General features: G+C 48.7%; 2 protein-coding genes across 2 annotated transcripts; one reads left to right on the plus strand and one right to left on the minus strand.

The window, feature by feature from the left end:
- Window positions 1-2,037: 2,037 nt before the first annotated feature.
- On the plus strand, window positions 2,038-2,889 carry N7495_009400 (Short-chain dehydrogenase/reductase SDR; the record flags this gene model as incomplete). Its single annotated transcript, XM_057212051.1, has 1 exon — window positions 2,038-2,889. The coding sequence occupies one exon, from the start codon at window positions 2,038-2,040 to the stop codon at window positions 2,887-2,889; it is 852 nt and encodes a 283-aa protein (XP_057058914.1).
- Window positions 2,890-3,510: 621 nt separating this feature from the next.
- Window positions 3,511-20,514, minus strand: N7495_009401 (uncharacterized protein; the record flags this gene model as incomplete). Its single annotated transcript, XM_057212052.1, has 1 exon — window positions 3,511-20,514. One exon carries the CDS (start codon window positions 20,512-20,514, stop codon window positions 3,511-3,513), a length of 17,004 nt encoding a protein of 5,667 aa, XP_057058915.1.
- Window positions 20,515-20,778: the final 264 nt, after the last annotated feature.

Below are 20,778 nucleotides of genomic sequence, written 5' to 3' on the forward strand. Positions count from 1 at the left end.
GACTGGCTCCGCCAGCTGTTCTATGCACTATCTCCTCTACGATCCGGCTTTTACTCCGAGCTGAACACTCAGAAAATCGTACGGAGTCCTGAATAAGATGTGAATAGTACTCACTATCTGCGGCTTGTAACTCCACTATGTAAGACTGGACTTTGAAGTTCTCGCTCAATTTTGGGTCAAATACCCGAGGTTGTGGGGTTGAGTGAGATCCACTCACTACCTAAGAGATGAGAATTTATTGCAAGTTCCCCAATTTCGATCCAATGGTAGCAATTAATGACACAAGCCAGATCAGTCAAAGCGAATATATCAGGATCCACCTTGTCACCAAAGATTCGCTGCGAAGGCACAGAAGCGGCACGGTGTCGGTGGCTTTCCAAAGCGAACCATTTTTTAACCTGAGATCATTGAGATGCTCTCGTAATCAATATGATTCCCAATATTCAATTGAAAGATGTTGGTTCTTTGTCGCTCGAAAGGGCGATATTCGAATATCTAACTGAGAATAGCGTTCGAGTTCTTACTGCAGTAAAAGGGAATTGAAGCCTACTGCAGTAAGCGAGGAGTTGGTGAGCTTCAACGAACCACTACTCAACACCGTAGACAAACCACCGAGTGTAGTGGTCTCTACAGTACTGAATATCGCGGTTGTTGTGAAGTTTGCTTTTTTCATTGATGAAAGAACTAGCTACTTATAGTATATGTTTGTCGAATCAGACAACAAGTATAGATCGATGCAGACTCTTGAAGAATACGGGATAAATGATAGGCTTTTCACAATATCTACTGATAATGCTTCAAATAACACAACTCTGGGTAATATCATTTCGAAAGATCTCCGGTGATCAGACGAAATGAAGTTGTCGGAACGTGGATTGCAATACCACAGCCCGGAGCGGAACAAGCAGACCCCCGAGTCACGGGTAAACCACTATGTCAAAGGCCCGATTCCATTTACAGTTAGTCTATTTTTAGTCAGCATGGAATCCCACCATGGGATTCCTACCATAGTCAGACCTCCATTTGACACTATATTAGCAACTCGAGTAGCTAGATGAATCGAATACATTTCACACCTTGCACAACGTATATACTAAGAATCTAGGACGACCCATTCCCTATTCCAGTATATATAGTGCAACGTGTGAACCCTGTCCTTTCAATGTAGTTGATCGACAACTACCCTCCTTTACATCGTCTTTGTTATTGTTGGAATATGGAACAAAACAGTCTTGTGATCAAATCGTTACTTTATGATAGATAGCAAACTAAGAATGAAACTCAGATTTTACAACCACTTCAAGAGAACACAAAGATATTATAGAGGCGTAAAGCGCAACCTGTAATAGGTGTTAGGGAACAGGTACGGATGCAAATCATTGAATTACTTGAAGAGCTAAGATGCTTAAAGTGGGTCCCTTTACCGTGTTTTCTTCCGCCTTTGTTCTGCCGTAATTACGGGTAAAACCCGTTGACAATATGACATAGCTCCCCAATTACTTAGTTAGCACTCGAATTTTTCAATATTTAATAATAGACCCGGCCCTGTATATGAAATCCCACAGTGGCCAAATACAGCGGAGCAAGCTGCAATGATTTCGGATTCGTACTTTTCCGCGGCCACCAGGGTTGCCGGAATGGCGGAGTGCGTTCAGGCCGCCTGCGTCTGTGCTAGTTATACATTTGATTGGAGAGATCTATTGGATATTCAAGTCCCGACTCGATAGCCTTTGCTTCTGGATCGGAGGCGGGGAAGTTAAGTAGTAAATAATTACTATTTTTAGGACCAAGGTGAACCTGCAAGAATTAGTCAATAAGATACAGACACATAATAAACCCTTCCAAGTTTTGAACCTTGGAAGCACATATATGTACATTACGAAGTATGTACCCTATTTTTAGATATCTCGTGAGATCTGTACATATAGATTCCAAGATTCACATATAAATCGTAAGATTATCTTCCAGGTTGTCTTGAACTTCTGCTTTAGCTTATAAAAGCTCCATCACTCAACATTGAGGCCTTTAAACCCAAAAATGACACCACGAACTGTTCTTATCACGGGCTGTTCCGACGGCGGCCTCGGAGCCTCCCTCGCTCTCGCCTTCCATGCTGTAGGCCTAAAGGTCTATGCTACAGCGCGTAATTCTTCCAAATTAGGCCAGGTATCAGCCGCCGGGATCGAGACCCTCGTTCTCGATGTGCTATCCAGCGAGTCGATCAAGAACGCCGTGATGAAGATTCCAAATCTCGATATATTGGTCAACAATGCCGGCGCCGAATATCTCATGCCTGTAACTGACGTGGACATTGCTGAAGCTAAACGCCTGTTCGACCTGAATGTCTGGAGTTATATCGAGGTTACACAGGCGTTCTTACCTCTGCTTCTCAAAAGCCCCCATGGCGCTTTAATCGTTAATCAGTCATCTGCGGCCTCTGTAACCGTACTACCTTTCCAAGGCGTGTACACTGCCTCTAAGGCGGCTATTGCTATGTTGTCCGACACTCTACGGCTCGAGTTAAGCGTCATGGGAATCACTGTTGTCGACCTAAAGACTGGAATGGTGTGCTCCAATCTAATTAAGAATCAAGTGGAGGCAAAGCCAGCAATTCTTCCAGCAACGTCGATATATTATCCAGCACGCGAGATAGTGGAAAAGACCATGAATCAGGATGGCCCTGCCGAATATGGGATGCCAAATATGCAATGGGCGACAGCGGTGGTGGGTGATTTGCTCAAGAAGAAGCCACCCCCCTTGATCTGGAGGGGAGAGCAGGCTTGGCTTGCGAGGCTGATTTGTCTTCTACCTCTCGGAATATTTGATGGAATGCTGAAGAAGATGGGTGGGTTGGATATCGTGGAGAAGATCATGAAGCTTGGAGCATGAGGATTTGTCAGAAAAGAGCTATCGATATCAGGAGCAAACCTGATTTGACCATTGGGGAACATACACTGACAGCGGACACCTGGGCAGTCTTTGAGCCTGACTGACTGAATACTGACTGTCTCTGATTGGTTTTAATAGTGTGGTATCTATAAATGACCGTGTCGAGTTTTTCAAATTCTTGTGCCCGAATAAAAAAAATAATATAGCTAGAAGAGTCGATAAATAGGTGCTTCTACGTAGTGTATCTTCTCTACCGAGGCGTTCCTATCTTGGCTGCCGCCGCTTCGTTTACAAAGTGTTAAGAGTGGCGGATTACAGGACGATTTTTGAATATGAGAACTGGGTGAATCCCCAAAAACTCCACAGGAAAATTACAATTAAAACAAATCGGCTCTTTCTTTTCACTCTATTATGCTTCTGATTTTAAGCTTAAGATATTAAAAACATTTTACAGCCTTCAATGTAACAAGTGAAAAATTTCCTTCGTGACGTAAACGTCCATCGGGAATTCTTCCGAGAGGGTACTAATTCATGATATGCTAGAGATATGATGAGAATTAAAAATAAGAATTATTATGTATGATACCTGAGAAGCAAAATGGGACTTGCCTTGTCTCATCCTCAGCTGGCAGCTAGGTCCTGATCACCTAGAAGGTTGGCAACCAGTGATATCGAATGCAAGGAAAGATCTAAGACCATCTGGGACAGCCCAGCAAGGAGACGATCAGCAGTCTCTGTGCTGAGCATGTGACTAGAAGCAACAATCTCAATCATCAAACCAGATCCCTGAGGAGTAGAGATGGCATAGCATGTATCTGGGATGTCAGTTGATGAGTGCGTTTCGGTCGTACATTCGAGACTATCAAAAGTCACTTGAGAAGTGACCGACATATTTTGATGTTGGGCGATACTTCCAAATCGTGTCTGGGTTGACCATGAGGTACTTTGGCTAACAATATCTTCAAAATCGACTGTATCAAAGGCTTGAGTACATGCATGCTGATCCTGGAGGTAATACAAGAGGTCTATTGAGCGCCATTTCCGCTGCAGGGGCACCCGAACGGGGATAATGTTGACGCAGGGCCCGAGGATGTTTTCAACTCCGTCTAAAGGTACACTGCGACCGTGGACGACTTGGCCAAATACGATATCGTTTAGGCCTGTAAGCCGTGCAAGAGTTAGGCCCCATGCGGCTTTGAAGACCGTTGCGATTGTGATATCTTCAGGCAAGGTAGGCGAACTGATTTTGGTGCGTCGATGGATGAGAATTTTCAAACCTGGCGAAGCATGACCCCCAAGGGAATATGGATCTAGCTGGGTCATCGAGGAACCTTGCAAAAGCTCTCTCCAAAAATTCCATGCTTGTGGCGAACGGCACTTTACCCGATATCGCATGTAGTCAGAAAACTGTCTCGCGGGAGCCAAACTATGGCCTTGGTAGGCACGGGTCAAATCCGAGTATAGAAAGGGAAATGAGACTCCGTCGTATTGCGCGTGAGATATCCGAATGACTAATACGGACTGTTCGGGTCCAGTGACTAATGTTGGCTTAAAGTATGGAGTCCCAATCGTAAGAGAGGCGAGACAATCTTCCTGACTGAGAGCCTTGGCCGCGACCTTCACATCGCTCTTGATTTTGATAATGTTTAAGGAACTGACAATGCGGCGCAGGGTAACTTGGGTCAGAGTATTATGGAGCGGTACAAAAACGGTGCGTAGTATCTCATACTTTTCGATAACCCTTTGAATCGCAGTCTCCAGATGTGGTACATCCACTGGTCCAGGGATGTGGACCATGAAGTAGTGACGCAGGTCGCGATGTATCTGCTCTCTTTGGAACTGTGTTGTGGGAAGAGCGTCGATAACATCGATTTGTTCGAAAGGCCGACCGTTAGCTACTTGATCCAGAATGAATGTTTCGGAGTCAGTCAGATTGAGCAATGAGAAGGGCTGATAAGATTCGATAGAACCGGTCCGCCGAGGAGAGCCGAGTTTGGCGGCGATGGCGAGATCACAAAGTTTTGGATGTTTAAAGACACTGGTCACAGACAAGTCGATTCCCACTTTTCTTACCATGGTGACCAACATCATCACGTCAATCGAATTTCCCCCGAGACGGAAGAAGCTGTCGTCTGCTCCGATATCTACTACCGGTAGCCTGAGGATTCGCGCCCAGAGGCTTTGCAGCAGAACCTCCATATCCGTGGATGGAGATCGTTTAGAACTCTCCAACCCATCTACATAGCGCGCAAAATCACTGTTTGACAGCTGAGATGCCGCTTCACATAGGCGTTTGCGATCTGTCTTCCCAGTTGGCGTTGAGGGTAAAAATTGGAGCGGTATGATTGCGGTGGGCACCATATAAGAGGGTAGATGGTCTTGTATCCGCGCACGAATCATCTTAGCTTGCCTGCAAAAAGCATCACTTGGCAACGCAAACACATTGTCATCCTTCTTTCCGTGGAAATCATACAGGACAAAGGCGACCAGCACCGGCGGTCCCGCCCCTCGAATGATGACCTCAGCTACGACCTCGCGAGTGTCAGTATGAGAACGGATATGGTGTTCTACTTCGCCGAGCTCAATACGTTGGCCGCGTAACTTGACTTGTGTATCCTTTCTACCGACATAGCGGATCCAACCATTCTTGGTAAGCTGGACTAGGTCACCAGATCGATAGATCCGCCCGGTGGCTTGGGGACGGAAGCGAGAAATCCAAGCCGGCGGCTCAATGAAACCCGCTCTCGTTTTCTGTTCTTGGTTCAAGTAGCCACGGGCCACCACAGGGCCTTCGATCAGGAGCTCTCCCACGGCCCCCAATGGGGCTAACCGGCTGGGATCGGATGGCATGGTCACCCATCCCACAGAGCCCAACATCGGGCCAATGGTGCCTATCTCCCAGTCTTGGGCGGGAATACGTCCCGCAGCGCAAATTGTTGCTTCTGCAGGACCATATCCGTTGATCAGGTAAATACGGTCGGCCCAGATACTGACAATTTCATAGCTGATCGCCTCGCCACCTAAAGAGACTGCACGCAAGTTTGGCACTTCGTCGGGATCAAGGAGAGCCATAACAGATGGAGTTAGTGTGGCCCATGTGATCTCACTTCGACGAATGAAGCCTGCCAGGTCGTTTATTCTTTCCTTTTCGGAGGGAATACAAACACATCCGCCATTAACAAGAGTGGTAAAAATTTCGTAGACACTAGCATCCCACGCGTAACCTGCAAAGTGTAGAGATCGACTGTTCTGATCCACCTGAAGTGCACTGCTGTGATGGTAGATGCTGGTTGAGAGGTTCATGTGCTCTAGTATGATCCCCTTTGGAGTGCCTGTACTGCCTGATGTGAAAATTAGAAATGCAGCATCATTCGATTCGACTATCGGCGGTATCCAAGGTGTTTCTGAGATAGGCAGAGAACCCCATGGTACTGTGAATACCAGAAGAGGACTTTGAGCGCACCCCTCCAGGTGCGTTTTCTTTGAATGAGAGCTCAAGGCGACGTGAGGGCCGATGCTCCGAAGCATCTTACGTACTCTACCAGGTGGTAGGGCCGGATCCACGTTAAAACACGCTGCCCCCGCGCGGAGAACGGCCAGCATTCCAACAACTGGCCATATTGACTTTTCAAAGCAGATTGGAACAAAGTCGCCTGGCTTAACACCATGAGAGACCAAATGGTGAGCCAAATGACTGGAAAGAGTATCTAGCTCCTCAAACGTCATTTTTTGGGAAGTTGTGGAGACCGCTACTGCTGTCGGTCTTTCTCGAGCCTGTTTTAGCACAAGGTCATGAAGCGTAGATTGGTTAGGATCAGGAAGATGACCATTCCAGCGCTGAAGCTTTATGCAATCATCCGGACTGACAAGTTCGATGTCGGCCAGAAGCTGGGTGGAATTGTCTACCTTGCACAACTGCTGCAAGACGTGGGCTAATTGAGCCAGCATTATTTCGGCATCTTCGGCAGAAGTTACGTCCAGGTCGAAATTCGCTTGAATGCGAACAATGTCGTTCTGCGCGCTCAGGTTACAAATCAACACTAGAGGATAGCTGGCAAAGCGGTCGAATCCCGTGCCTAAAGGATTTTGTATCTTCATCAGCGAGCTTGAGTCGTCGATTATTTCTGTAGCAAGCTGAACACCCAATTGGCTCCGAAAATTGCAAGCTGCCGCAGCCTCTGGGCCCATCTTACGAATATATTGTAATCCATTTTGCTCAAAGGGAATCATGTTAGTAGCATGCTTCTGGATTTCATCGAGCGCAGTATAAACAGTGGTACCAGCCAGCAGTCGAACCCGAAATGGGACAGTTGCAAAGGTCGGGCTTGCCATGTCTTCAATATGGGGAACTGGCGCATTGCGACCAGTCACGGTCACCCCATACAAAACATCTTCACTATCAGTGTATGCGGATACTACTATAGCCCAGGCTAGGCGGATGATATTGGAGAGAGTGACGGTTGCATTGGCTTGGAAATCAATGGGAACGGTGGTTTCAACACTCCCCCGTCTGGAAGGTATCTGGGGTGCAAAGGCTGACTGACGCAATGCTGGGAATGGAGGTGCCTCAAGGGCAGCGAATTCGGCATTCCAAAAAGCTTGGGCTGCCGGACCCCTTCCATTAGTGATCACATATTGGATGAATGGGGTAAAGGGGTATGCTTGGGGCGACTCGTTATGGTAGGCCATGTCAACCTGGCGTAACAATAAGGGCAGTGACCATCCATCGTAGAGTGCATGGTGTAGTGTCAACACCATGTACACGGAATCCTGATCATGGTATAGTTGCGGTTGAATGATGGCAAACCGTGCCAGTGTCTGTCCAATCATCATAGGTTGAATCAAGTCCTCATTGAGATATGCCTTGATAGAGTGGTGTGTTCGCCAGTTAATTTGGCTTGGTTTGGCAACCACTTGAAGGAACCCATCGGCCTCGCTTTGAACTATGCGAGTTCGTAGGATGGGATTCACATCGACGATGTTCTGCCAAGCAGCTTGTAACCGAAGGATATCAATACCTTCAGCCAGCATAAATGCGAGCTGGCCGATATACATGCTTGAATTTTGTGCAGTGAGCGCCATTAGTCCTTCCTGCAGTGGTGTACACGCATATATATCTGCCACTTTGTCCACCTCCATCCCGCACGACTCTGCCGCCATTTGCAGTATGCGAGTTCGCTGGTTCTCCTCAGGGAGAAGGGCAAAGGGAACGAGAGCAACAGGCTGGAGTGTGATATGGCGCATGACTTTGGCCAAATCTGAAAGCACGGGGTAGGTGAAAACGTCTGCTACAGTGAACTCCACATTGGCCAGTCTCGCTTCGCTCACAAGTTTCATGGCGACAATGGAGTCGCCTCCTATCTGGAAGAAGTTGGCGTCAGGGCTGATGTCGGTGGGAGCTAAGCTCAATACTCGATAGAAAAGCGTTTGTAGCGTCCTTTCCTCTGCACATGTTGTGGCCTTGCGAGATTTGCCTCCATTAAAGGCAACGAACGCCTCCGAGGAGAGGCTTAATAGATGATGGTGTAGCAGGCGCCGATCAGCTTTTCCCGTGCTTGATAGCGGCACCCGATTCAGTGGCAGAAAGAAAGTTGGCACCATGTGGTGAGGTAGTGTACGTGCCAGCTTCGAGCGTGCAGAATCGACCAACTTTAAGAAAAGTTCCTCTCCAGGCTCGCTCAACAGGCTGTCAGTTCTCTGCGAGACCTCCTCGACACGAGAGCCACAGGCAACTAATGCAACTAGTACAGGCCCACTGGACAGATCACGTTGAATGATATCAGCAATCACTTCACGACTTTTGGGGAAAAGGTGCTGGACATGGTGTTCCACCTCCGCCAATTCGATGCGTTGCCCACGCAGTTTGACTTGGCCGTCTCGGCGTCCGAGAAACAGGATCGAACCATCAGCTTGGTACTGACCCATGTCTCCCGTTCGGTAAAGCCGACTTTGTGGTGCCGATATATTACGGAAATGATGCAGCCAATGCGGTGCTGGTATAAATGAAGCGTCCGTCCTGGCTGAATCATTCAAGTAACCTCGGGCAACGATGGGACCTTCAATCAAAATTTCGCCGACAGCACCTACCGGCAGCAGTTGATCACTATTTTGGGGGTGAGTAATCCAGATGGCTGAACTCGATGGTCGGCCAATATTTTGTGCGTGCGACTGTTCAGTGACAGATGTATGCACAGTGGTGATCACACTACATTCAGCAGGACCGTAGGCATTCATTAAGTGCTTTGTGGGAGACCAAGTGGCGATATCCTTTTTTCTCATGGCTTCGCCACCGAGAACAAGAGTCTGAAGGGTTGGAATATCACTTGGAGTGAACATTGTGCGAGCCACCGATGGCGTCAGAAGCATCCAGTTGACTTTCATAGCGGACAAAACCTGCGTAATTCGACTGCTCCTATCATACTCCGAGGGTATGCAGATGCATCCACCGGCTATAAGTGTACTGAAAACCTCCATAACAATGAGATCAAATGCGAAGCCAGAGAATTGAAAGACACGAGAATCACGATTCAGCTTGATCAAGGGGATGTAGCTTATGGCGTTTAGATAAAAAGATCGGTGCTCAACGACAACTCCCTTGGGTTGTCCAGTCGAGCCTGAAGTGAAGACAATGTAGAGGGTGTTACGAGGACTAAAAGAAGTCGCCAAAAAGCGTCGATCTCCAGCGTCATTCGCTCGCCATTCAGTTTCGTCATCACTCAGAGTCACAACCTTATGCACCCCAAGTGCGGCAGTAGCCAATTTATATTGGCTTGATGTGACAATTACTTCGGCCTTGATGCTCCGGCATATTTGCTGCAGCCGTTCAACAGGATGGGCCGGTTCGAGCAGGACAAAGGCGCCTCCTGCCTTGATAACCCCAAGCATAGCCACGGGGACCCAACACGACCTTTCAAGATATATAGGAATAATGATTTCGTACCCAACCCCTAGGCTTCGGAGATGCAGGGCCAATGTGGATGACAAGGTGTCAAGTTCTCGATAAGAAAGATCACCATCCCAAGCACAAACTGCAGGGTAACCGGGCTGGGAATCGCAACGCTCCTGGATAGCATCATGAATGCAGAGCTCCAGAGGAGCTGATTCTAGATGATTCCAGGATGCCAGGTCTGCCAAATCCTCCGCACTAAGTTGTTCTAAATGGGAAATCGGAACGTCCGACTCCAGTACGCCCAGTTTCTGGAGTATGTGGCCGAAGTGTCTAAGGATCCGATCAATTTGCGCCTTAGGTATGACATTGGCGTCAAATATAGCCCGCACCTCGACCGCATCGGTCGTCAACTGACATATCAGCATCAAAGCGTACGGGTTGAATCCGTACAGTTCCGATAGTATCTCCTCCTCACAGAATAAAATTTCCGTTCGCGGCTTCCCTGCAGGTTGAATGATCAGTAGCGTCTGGAACTGACAGGCCGCTGCATGGGAGTCCCCCAACTGCATGATGTTCTGCAGTCCGAATTGTTCATACGGAATGACGCTCATGATCTTGCTTTGGCATTGATTTAATGCCCCAATTATCGTCTGGTTGGAATCAATCTGTACTCGCATGGGTATTGTCGCCTGAGTTGGGCCCGTCATCTGCTCAATTCCCGGTACTGGGGCAGCTCGACCGGTAGTTGTGACGCCAAATACGACGTCGCTACAACCAGTGTATTGAGATTCAACAAGTGCCCATGCTAGATGTAACCTGACAGCTAGAGTGATTCCATCATTGGGTTGTTGCTGTATAGGGACAGTCTGCGTAATGGTGGCCTGTGAGGTGGGCTGGTAACACGGGGAAGGCATCTCTGGGAACGTAGCTGTGTCGGCAGACGCAAGCTCTCCTTGCCAGAACTCAGCTCCTGCTGTTTTCTGTGCTTCTAAATAATTGATGAACGGGGCATAGGGTTTGACGCTCAATTTGTGGCCATCATAGGCCCTTTGAATCTGGTTCAAGATAATCGGCAGAGACCAGCCATCATAGATGGCATGATGAATCCGAAGCATCAAAATGTATCCTTTGACCGGTAGGGATTGCTTCACTGCCACCAAGTCAACCAAAGGTCTACCTAATCCGAAATAAGCCCTTGACTCCTGACGGTAGGTTTGCATATCCGGGTAAAGCTGCCAGTGGGAGTCTTCTGATAGAACGACTTGATAACACCGTCGCGCGTCTAGCTGGATAATCCGCGTGCGCAAAACTGGATTTGCTGCCATCGTAGCATGCCATGCTGCTTCCAGACGAGTCAGATCAACATCGCCTGGTAATTGATACTTGAGCTCGTTGACATAAGCACTCCCATTTTTGGCTGTGAGTGCTATCAAGCCTTCCTGTAGAGCTGTGCAAGGATATATATCTTCTACCACGTCGTTCTCAACACCACGTGTCGATTGAAGAAGAGCCAAGATATCTTCAAGTCTATCAGAACTATTTATGAGAGAAAACGGAACGGTGGCAAAAACTTCCCGACTCTGGTCTTGGATGTGGATGTGAGTTGCCAATGCCGCGATAGTTTGAAACTGAAAAAGGTCCGCGACGGTCAGAAGTAATCCAGTAGACCAGCTCTGGGTCACGACTTGCATGGCAGAAATGGACTCTCCTCCAATGGAGAAAAAATTGTCATGGATGCCAATTTCCTCAGGGTTAATTACCAGGACGTGCGCCCAGACCTGGCGGATGCGGAGTTCCAGATCCGTTGATGGAGTCTCTTTCGGGCTTTGAGTTCCTTCTAGTTGCTGCAATTGACTACTTGACAAACGAGCAGCCTCTCCTCGCAATCTTTTCCGGTCGAGCTTGCCGGTTTTGGTGTAGGGCATTTCCGAGACAGGGACCATGGCCGCAGGCACCATAAACGACGGCAAGACTTCAAGCAGCTGGCGGCGAGCTTGTGAAATCTGTGACCGCAGCCTTTTTCCAGGTATTGCGAATACATTCTCACTATTAGGATCATCTTGGTTGCGGATATCTTCATGCAAGAGAAACGCAAACAGTAATGCCGACTGCCCGTCATACCCGCGGGGTATTACCTCGGCAACAACCTGGAAAGCATCGGAAATGCACGACCTAACATGATGTTCAACCTCGCCTAGCTCAATTCTCTGACCACGGAGCTTAACTTGCGTGTCTCTGCGGCCCGCAAACCGGATCCATCCATCTGCTGTGTACTGGACCAGATCTCCGGATCGGTACAACCGTCCTGGTTGATTAGGGAATCGAAACCGTTGAAGCCATGGTGGTGGCGATATAAATCCCGTAGGGGCATGCTCCGGATGGTACAGATACCCCCTCGTGACTACTGGGCCTTCAATGAGAAGCTCGCCCACAGCTCCTAGTGGCGACAACCTCTCAGGGTCTGAGGGAACCGTTACCCACCCAACAGCACCAAGGATAGGCCCTATAGTTCCCATTCGCCAGCCAACTGCGGGAATAACACCTGCGGCGCAGATTGTAGCTTCGGCCGGCCCATAGCCATTGATGAGCCGTAGGTTCTCTCGGCCAGCCCAGACATTGACATGATGATGCGTAACTGCTTCGCCACCCAGTACAACTGTACGGAGACTAGGCACGTCCTCAGGTCGAAGAAGATTGATTACAGAAGGTGTCACTGCTACCCAGGATATCTGATGACGATGGATGAAACCCGCTAACTCGTTGATGCGTTCGTGCTCCGACGCTACGTATACCGTACCGCCATTTGCTAGAGTGGTAAATATTTCGTAGATACTAGCATCAAAGGCATATCCGGCAAAATGCAATGATCGGGTAGTGGAGCTGATCTCCATAGCAGTGCTATGGTGGCGAATGCTGGTTGTCAAATTTCCATGCTCCATGACAATGCCTTTCGGTTTGCCAGTACTGCCGGAGGTAAATATGATAAATGCCGCTGCTGAGGGACTCACAACGGGCGGGATCCAGGCTGTGTCCCTCTTCAAAGCATCTTTATTCTCCAATGGAACTGCAATGATTTTCAATGAGCGGGGTGTATGAGCTGTAAGAAAGTCCTTTTGGGATGGCGAAACTAAGGCGATGGATGGATTAGTCTCTTGCAAGATATCGCGGACACGACTAGCAGGCAACGCGGTGTCAATATTCACACAGGTGGCCCCAGTTCTGAGAACAGCAATCATGGCAATAATTGGCCATGTTGACTTTTCAAAGTACAATGGCACCATCGAGTTGGGTTGGAGCCCCAAGCCTTGTAGTTGCCGTGCGAGCTCCTCGGACAGCAGGTCTAGTTTTTGAAATGTGACCGTGGTCTGAGTTGTAATGATGGCCGGTTTATCGGGCCACTCTTTAACTTGATTTAAGACCATATCATGAACATTCGACGTGGATGGAGCAGGTATGACATCATTCCAGCACCGCAATGTCTTCATGTCATTTTGAGTAACCAGGTCAAGGCCACCAATGTTATGGCTTGGTTGGTTTGCTATCTGATGCAACAAGCTGATAAACTGATCGAGCACGGTGGCCATCTCATGGCGTGAGATAACTGAGGGGCAAAAATTGGCATGGATATCGATAGTAGAATTGTCAGCATTTAATCCACAGACGAGCACCAATGGGTAGCTAGCAAATGCAGAATAGTCCGTCTGAAAAGGACGTAGGCGCATGTTTGGGGTAGCAGCATTTATCTCCAAGGCAGGTTGAATGCCAATGTGAGTTTTAAATTCGCATGCCGTGGCTGCTTCCGGGCTTATTTTTCGGATATTCTGTAGCCCGGTCTGTTCAAATTCAATGTTGCGAGAAAGATGCAGCTGGATTGCAGCTATAGCTGCCTCAATCATCTGGGCTGGTTCGACGCGGATTCGAAAAGGGATCACGGCGATAGTAGGGCCGGTCATCTTGTCCAGCCCGGGAACGGGAGCACTCCGGCCGGCCACGGTGAGGCCGAAGGTGACATCTTCGCAGTCAGTATGCGCAGAGACAACTACGGCCCATGCCAACAGGATAATATTAGATAGCGTAACTCTCGAATTGTCTGGCATAGACACAGATATGGAGCGATCGAGGGTGCTTCTGACCTCCACATCTTCGACGGTTGTGGCGCATGGCGTAGGAAATGGACAGGACTCTACACCCGCGAATTCAGAGGACCAGAACTCCTTAGCAGACGTGGGGTCCTGCGTAGTCAAGTGTTTGATGAATGGGCTAAAGTGTTGGGTGGGAAGACAATTTCCCTGGAGGGCAGCGTCGAGCTGATGTAGTAGAAGGGCCAAGCTCCAATGATCATAGATGGCGTGGTGCATGGTGAGGACCATGTTGGATACGGTGTATCCTGGTTCAGGGTCGCCGATTAAAGAAAACCGGACGAGTGGTTGTCCGAGTTTCATTGGCTGCATGAGATCCTCTGCCAGCCACTTATCAATAGACGATGCTTGGTGCCAGGCTATTTGATGCCCCCTCTCAACCACTTGCCAGAGACCTTCTGACTCAGATTGAATGATCCGGGTACGCAGGATTGGATTGGCATCAAAAATTGCCTGCCAGGCTGTCTGTACGCAATTTAGATCCGCATTGGAAATGAGATCAAAAACGAACTGCCCGATATACATCCCAGTTTTCCGTGAGCTGAGGATTATCATGCCAGCTTGCAGGGCTGTGCAGGGGTACATATCCTCCACCTGATCTGAAGTAAGATGACATTGTTGAATTGCCTCTTGCAATATTGCGTTCGCTCGCTCCCAGGGCTCTGGAAGTAGAGCAAATGGAGGTACAAAATCTGATTCTGACGTTTGATCTACCTCCTGGACAACCCGTGCTAGGTCAGACAATATCGGATAGGCGAAGACATCCGCTACCACGAAAGCAAGGCCCGATTGCCGCCCCTTGGAAGCCAATATCATGGCCGAGATGGAGTCACCACGGAGCTGAAAGAAATGGTCGTTGGCACATATTTGGATTGGTTCTAGGGCCAGTGCGTCGGCAAATAGTACCTGCAACCTTCGCTCCATGGCAGTCACTGGAGGTCGTTTAGTTGTCTGGTCTCTTGTAAACTGATCTATGTCGCTGCTCGATAAAGCTGTCACCAATTGCCGGAGGCGCTTTCGATCAGTTTTCCCAGTTTTTGTCAAGGGCACATCTTTCAGAGGGAAGAGCACGGTGGGCACCATGTAATTGGGTAGCACATCCTGGAGACGTGGGCGGATAGAGACTATCGCTCTCCGGAACCCAGTATCGTCTGGGGAACCTAGTATCTGACCATCTGGAGAATTTAGCTTGTGAGGTAAAGGTGAATGGGCAACGAAGGCGATGAGCATTTGAGAATTATCATTTGGCCCTGAACGTAAAACATCGGCAATAACCTCATGAGCATCCGGGTACAGCAGCTTCACATGATGTTCGATATCAATCAGGTCGAGGAGTTGTCCTCGCAGCTTTGCTTGCGTATCCATGCGACCAACATATCGGATTGATCCATCGGGGCTATATTGCACCAAATCACCTGTGCGATAGACCCGTTGTGCACTTGCGTCAACCCTGGTGCCCCGAAACTTCTGGAGCCACATAGGGGCTTGAATAAACGAAGATGCAGTTTTTGCTGGATCATTGAAATAGCATCTCGCAAGGATCGGTCCCTCCACAAGAAGCTCACCCACTGCACCCACCGGGAGTAGCTGATGCGGATTTTCAGGGCTAGTGACCCAAAAGACACAAGAAATGGGCCATCCGATATTTTGCGGATCAGAGCCATGCATGCTCGGCTGAGTACTACAGAGGACAGTGGCTTCTGCCGGCCCGTAACCGTTTATAAGATGCACTGATGATGCCCATTGGTCAACGTCTGCGCTGCTCATCGGTTCACCAAGCAAGACCAGCGTCTTCAGACTGGGCACCTGTTCAGGGCGCAGCAGCCTCGCGACAGAGGGTGTAAGGAACATGCAATCCACCGCCATCTGAATTGTTATATCAGCAAGGTTGTTAAAGCGATCTGCCTCGGAGGGGATACAAATACAGCCTCCAGCAATGAGCACTGTCAACTGTTCGAATATGCTAACGTCAAATGAATAGCCAGAAAATTGCAGCACTCGTGAATGGCGAGATATATGAAATGATTGAACATGTGCCTGTGCATTGGTTGAATAAGACTGGTGCTCAACAACAACCCCCTTGGGCTGGCCAGTCGACCCAGAAGTAAAAACGATATACAAAGGATCCGTTGGGGTAATTTCTGGGAGTTCGTGGCACTTTGAAGGAGGTAGAGGCTTTTCAATTACCACGAGATTGGCGGCCAGCTCTGCCGCTAGTTCGCGGTGTTCAGTTGATGTGATGATAGTCTGAGGCTGTCTCAAAACATTACAGATCTCTTGTAGCCGCTGGAGTGGGTAAGATGGATCAAAAAGGCAGAATGCAGCCCCTGCCTTAATCACAGCGAGCATTGCGACCGGAGTCCAATAGCTTCTGGACAGGCACAGCGGTACATATGAACCAGTTGTCACCCCAATACTCACCAAGTGTAAGGCGAGATTATTCGACAGCTCTTGTAGCTTTTGGTAGGTAAGGCTTCCATCCCAAGCGTGAATGGCTGTAGACATCGGTTGCGTGTTACTCTGTTTGTCTATGAGCTCATTCACACATACAGAGCTGACTTTCGGTACATCTTGGTTCCGTTGTAGGATCCATTCTTCGTCATTTGCACTCAGAAACAGGATTTCTCGGACTTTCTGCTCTGGACGTTCGATTATTTGGAAAACAAGGTGGTTGAACGTGCTGGCTAATGAACGAGACTGTGACACCGAAAGAAATTCGCTCCAGTACTTTATAGTGGCATGGATCTCACTATCTGTTACCATCACCTCAACAACAACAGCGAATTCTCCAGGGTCCTGTCGATCTACTTCTGTAATGTTAATCATCCTTTCCTCTTCTTCTTCCGCCTGCGGCGGGAAAGTCATGGTAGTGTTGAACAGAGGATCATCGTTGGCTAGGTTGAGGGCATGGCGAATCTCTGCAAGTGATACTCTTTGGTGTGGCAGCGCCTTGATAAACTCCGATTGCAATATCTGCAGTGTCTCCAGCAAGGTCCTCTCCGGGTGGATCTCCAGATAACAAACTAGCATGTTGATGAACGGGCCCACGGCATCTTCGATTCCCATCAGAGATAAATCCCGTCCGGAAGTCATATAACCAAAACACACTTTTCCAGAAGCCGTGAAAGCAGATAGTACAAGACTCCAGGCTATCTTGAATAAATTGGCGATGGTGATCCCGGTGGCCGCACAGAACCGTCGATATCGAGCGATGTCGCCGAGCTCGACAGATACAGATCTCCAGGATGAGTCACCTCCCTTCGTTCCTTCGAGGTTGCGCCTGGGGAATATACAGGGACTAGCATCTGCTAAATATAGTTTCCAGAAGTCCAAGGTGGAGCATGTTGATGCATTGCGCAGATAGGAAATGTAGTCGGAGTACCTCAGCCTCGGGACTGGCGTGTCTTTGGGACTACTGTATAACCTCGCTAGATCACGCATCATGATTGACATGGAAGTTGCGTCGGTCACTGCATGATTTATATCGAGAAGAGCAAAGACCTGACCAGTTGTTGACGGGTAAAGAGTTAGTTGTGGTAATGATTGTCGGCCCCGTTGGCCCAGCGGTCGATTTGGACAAGACAACTCTGTTGGCGTAACAGCTTTGCATGGAGCCACAATCACCTCAGATGATCCCTCAATCAAAGTGACCTGAGTCGCAAGACCACTGGTGGTCATCCCTTCAACAAAGATGCTTCGTAGCATGGGATGAAGTTTTATCAGCTTCGACCATGCCCACTGCAGCTGGTCCACATCGACGGACTCGGGGGTGGTAGACGTAATTTCCCATATGAATCGCATCTCGTAATGTGCTGGCCGCCGAGCCTGGCTTAGCAAGATGCCCTCTTGAACAAAGGAGCAGGGAAAGGCTTCTTCAACATCTTCGCCGGGGATTCCTAGCAGAGAGAGGGACTTTTTCAACAGCTCTAGGTTTTGTGATCCAATGTTTATAAGTGAAAAGTAAGTAGACGATGTGGGTAGAACGTGATTCGTTTCGCTGTCAGGCAGTTTTAATTCATTCTTATCAGTAGCCGGGTCTGGTACCGTGTCTGATTTTACAATGACCTCGTTAAGCCGCGGCGGTGCTCGGTTTTTGGACTCGGTCAGGATATTGTGGATTGTCTGATCTGACATAATATCGGTCACTGTTAGAGACAGGCTATGGTTGCGGCAGAAACTGGCCAGACGCATTGCTTTGATCGAGTCCCCTCCTAATTGTAGGAAGCTGTCGTGTATACCAAATGTATGCAATGAAACATTCAGTGTCTTGGCAAAAAGTCGATGAAGAATTATCTCAGTATCCGTACTGGGTAGTATAATCTCCAATCTTTCGGAGCTATAAGATTCCAGACTTTCTCGAGTATACTGGCGCATCGTCTCACGCAGGTGGCGTCGATCAATTTTTCCTGTGATCGTGAGGGGCAGATAACCCAGTGGGAGATAGAGAGCTGGGACCATGTACTCTTGCAAGAACTGTGGAGTCTTCGCCTTCAGGTGAGCGACATCCTTTCGGAACTGAGGGTAGGATGTGCTGTTGTCTTGAGCCAATAGCCGACCAACGCCATCTTCTTGGGTGTTCAAAAGGCTCGGATAGAAGAGAAAGACGACTAGAATGGGCATATCTCCACTACGATCAGGAACAACAGCTTCAGCTATGGCTCGAGTAACCGTTGGACACAGCCGCGCGACGCAGTACTCGACCTCACTGAGCTCCAGCCTCTTTCCTCGGATTTTAACCTGTGTATCCTTTCTCGCAATATAGCGAAAGGTCCCATCAGGCTGGTACTGCACTAGGTCTCCAGTTTTGTATGCAAGGCGATCTCGGCTGGATTGGATCTGGTGCAACCAACTCGGATTGTCGATGAAGGTCTCTGCGGTCTTGCTTGAGTTGTTGAGATACCCCCGTGCTAAACTAGGTCCTGCAATCAGCAACTCAGCAACAGCACCGACAGGCATCAATTTGTTGTGGTCCAGCGGATCTGCTAACCACAGATCGGCTGTCGGGGACGATAATCCGATGTGCTCTACATTGGATCCATCTTTGATGCGCGCTGAGACAGCGCAGATACCTGCCCATTCTGTGAGTCCATAGGCTTGATACAGGTGGACTTGAGATGCCCATTTATCAATATGGTGTTGGCCCATGGGTTCCCCGGCGAGGATCAGTGTTTCCAACTGCGGCACTAGAGTTGGATCATCGATGGCATTCACCGTCGACGGTGTCAGAAACGCCCAATTGATTTTCATCTCGCGCATATAGCCCATGAGATTGCTCAGGCGATCCTGTTCAGATGGGATAAAAATTGAGGCTCCGCTGGAGAGGGCACAGAAAATCTCAATCAAAGATACGCCAAAAGTGTATGAGGCGAATTGAAGCACTCGACTCTGCGGTAAGAGATGTAGTGCTTCACAATGACTTGCAATGTCCCCCAGCGCATATTGGCTGACGACACACCCTTTGGAAGCTCCCGTGCTCCCAGAGGTGAAGAAGACATATGCAGCGCTGTGGGCTCCGCCTGTCCGTGGAGGCGGGCTGGTCTGAATAGAGTCATCAATTGGCCAAAGCTGTGAGGAAATTGTAACAACTGGTAATCCATAATCAGACATACGTGTAGTGTGCCACGCAGAGGTCACAATCAGAACGGCGTTAGTCTGTTCAACAGTGTCTTGTAAGCGGTGTCGGGGCTGCGCCGGGTCCATTGGCACAAAAGCACCGCCCGCCTTCGCAATGGCAAGTTCCCCGACAATCGCCCAAACGGACTTCTCAAAGCATGCAGGCACCATGACCTCAGCTCTGACCCCCTTCTGTCGCAGATATACCGCAATGCAGTTAGTAAGGTTGTCAAGCTGACGGTATGTCAGCTTCCCGTCCCAGGCACCAACCGCCAAATCATCTGGACGGTTCAGGGCTTGCTGGTGGATGACATCTGCGATCGTCACATTTCCGGGCTCAAAGTCGCTTCTTCCATTGCCCTGCGAGATGGTGAAAATGTCATCCTGGTCTACTATAACCACATCTTTCACGCTAGCGCTCAGAGTTCTGATCAGGCTTTGTGAGACTTGCCGGACGGTGGATGCGAGATGTTGCGCTTGGTGTTCCAATCGAGGCGATTCTGGGTGATGAATCACGAATGTTGGAGCCTCACCTGCGACTGAAATACACAGTAAAAAGTCATAGTTAGAGAACCCATTGCCACTGGCGATCAGCTGGGACAAATTCTCTCCCGCGTGACTCTGCCTCACTGTCAACCATAAAGCGTTCGTCGTTTCCGATTCGATCTCCGACTCTCCAGTGATGAGTTCCATCACTGCTGGATTCTCAAAGATGTCTCGTATCGCCATATGTGGGGTGATTCTCACGCGCCACATCTTTACTTGATCGTCGCCATTCAACCCAGAAGGTTGTTCCCAATCACTCTTCACGGCAAAGTGCAGCTCTTCTTTTTCCAAGTATCTATGAAGACTAATGGACCACACGGCCTTGAAAAACGTGGACAATGAATGTTGATCTCCACAAAATGCGAGAATCTCCGACCACGTCTCGGAAGAAATGTATTGCATGATAGTGCTGTGTCGTTGGACCTTGGTCTGATCCATATTCACTTATGGACGGTGACAGCCCCAATCGATGCAAAAGAACTTAAATAAAATTAAATTTGCACTTGCAATTTGATCAAAATGGCTTTAACTGGCTTACCCTGTCTTCTTGCCATGGAATACACTGATTATAAACACGTTACTACATACATGCCACTGGTCATTCCCAGTCTCCCCAACTCTCCCAATAGAGGCCCATATTGCTGCTTACACTACAGCTTACTTTTCTGACTGCATATTCGTACTGAGTTGAGCAATCGAGAA

The sequence above is a fragment of the Penicillium taxi genome (genome assembly GCF_028828555.1).
Source record: "Penicillium taxi strain IBT 34144 chromosome Unknown utg000006l_segment0_segment0, whole genome shotgun sequence".
NCBI classification, from domain to species: domain Eukaryota; kingdom Fungi; phylum Ascomycota; class Eurotiomycetes; order Eurotiales; family Aspergillaceae; genus Penicillium; species Penicillium taxi.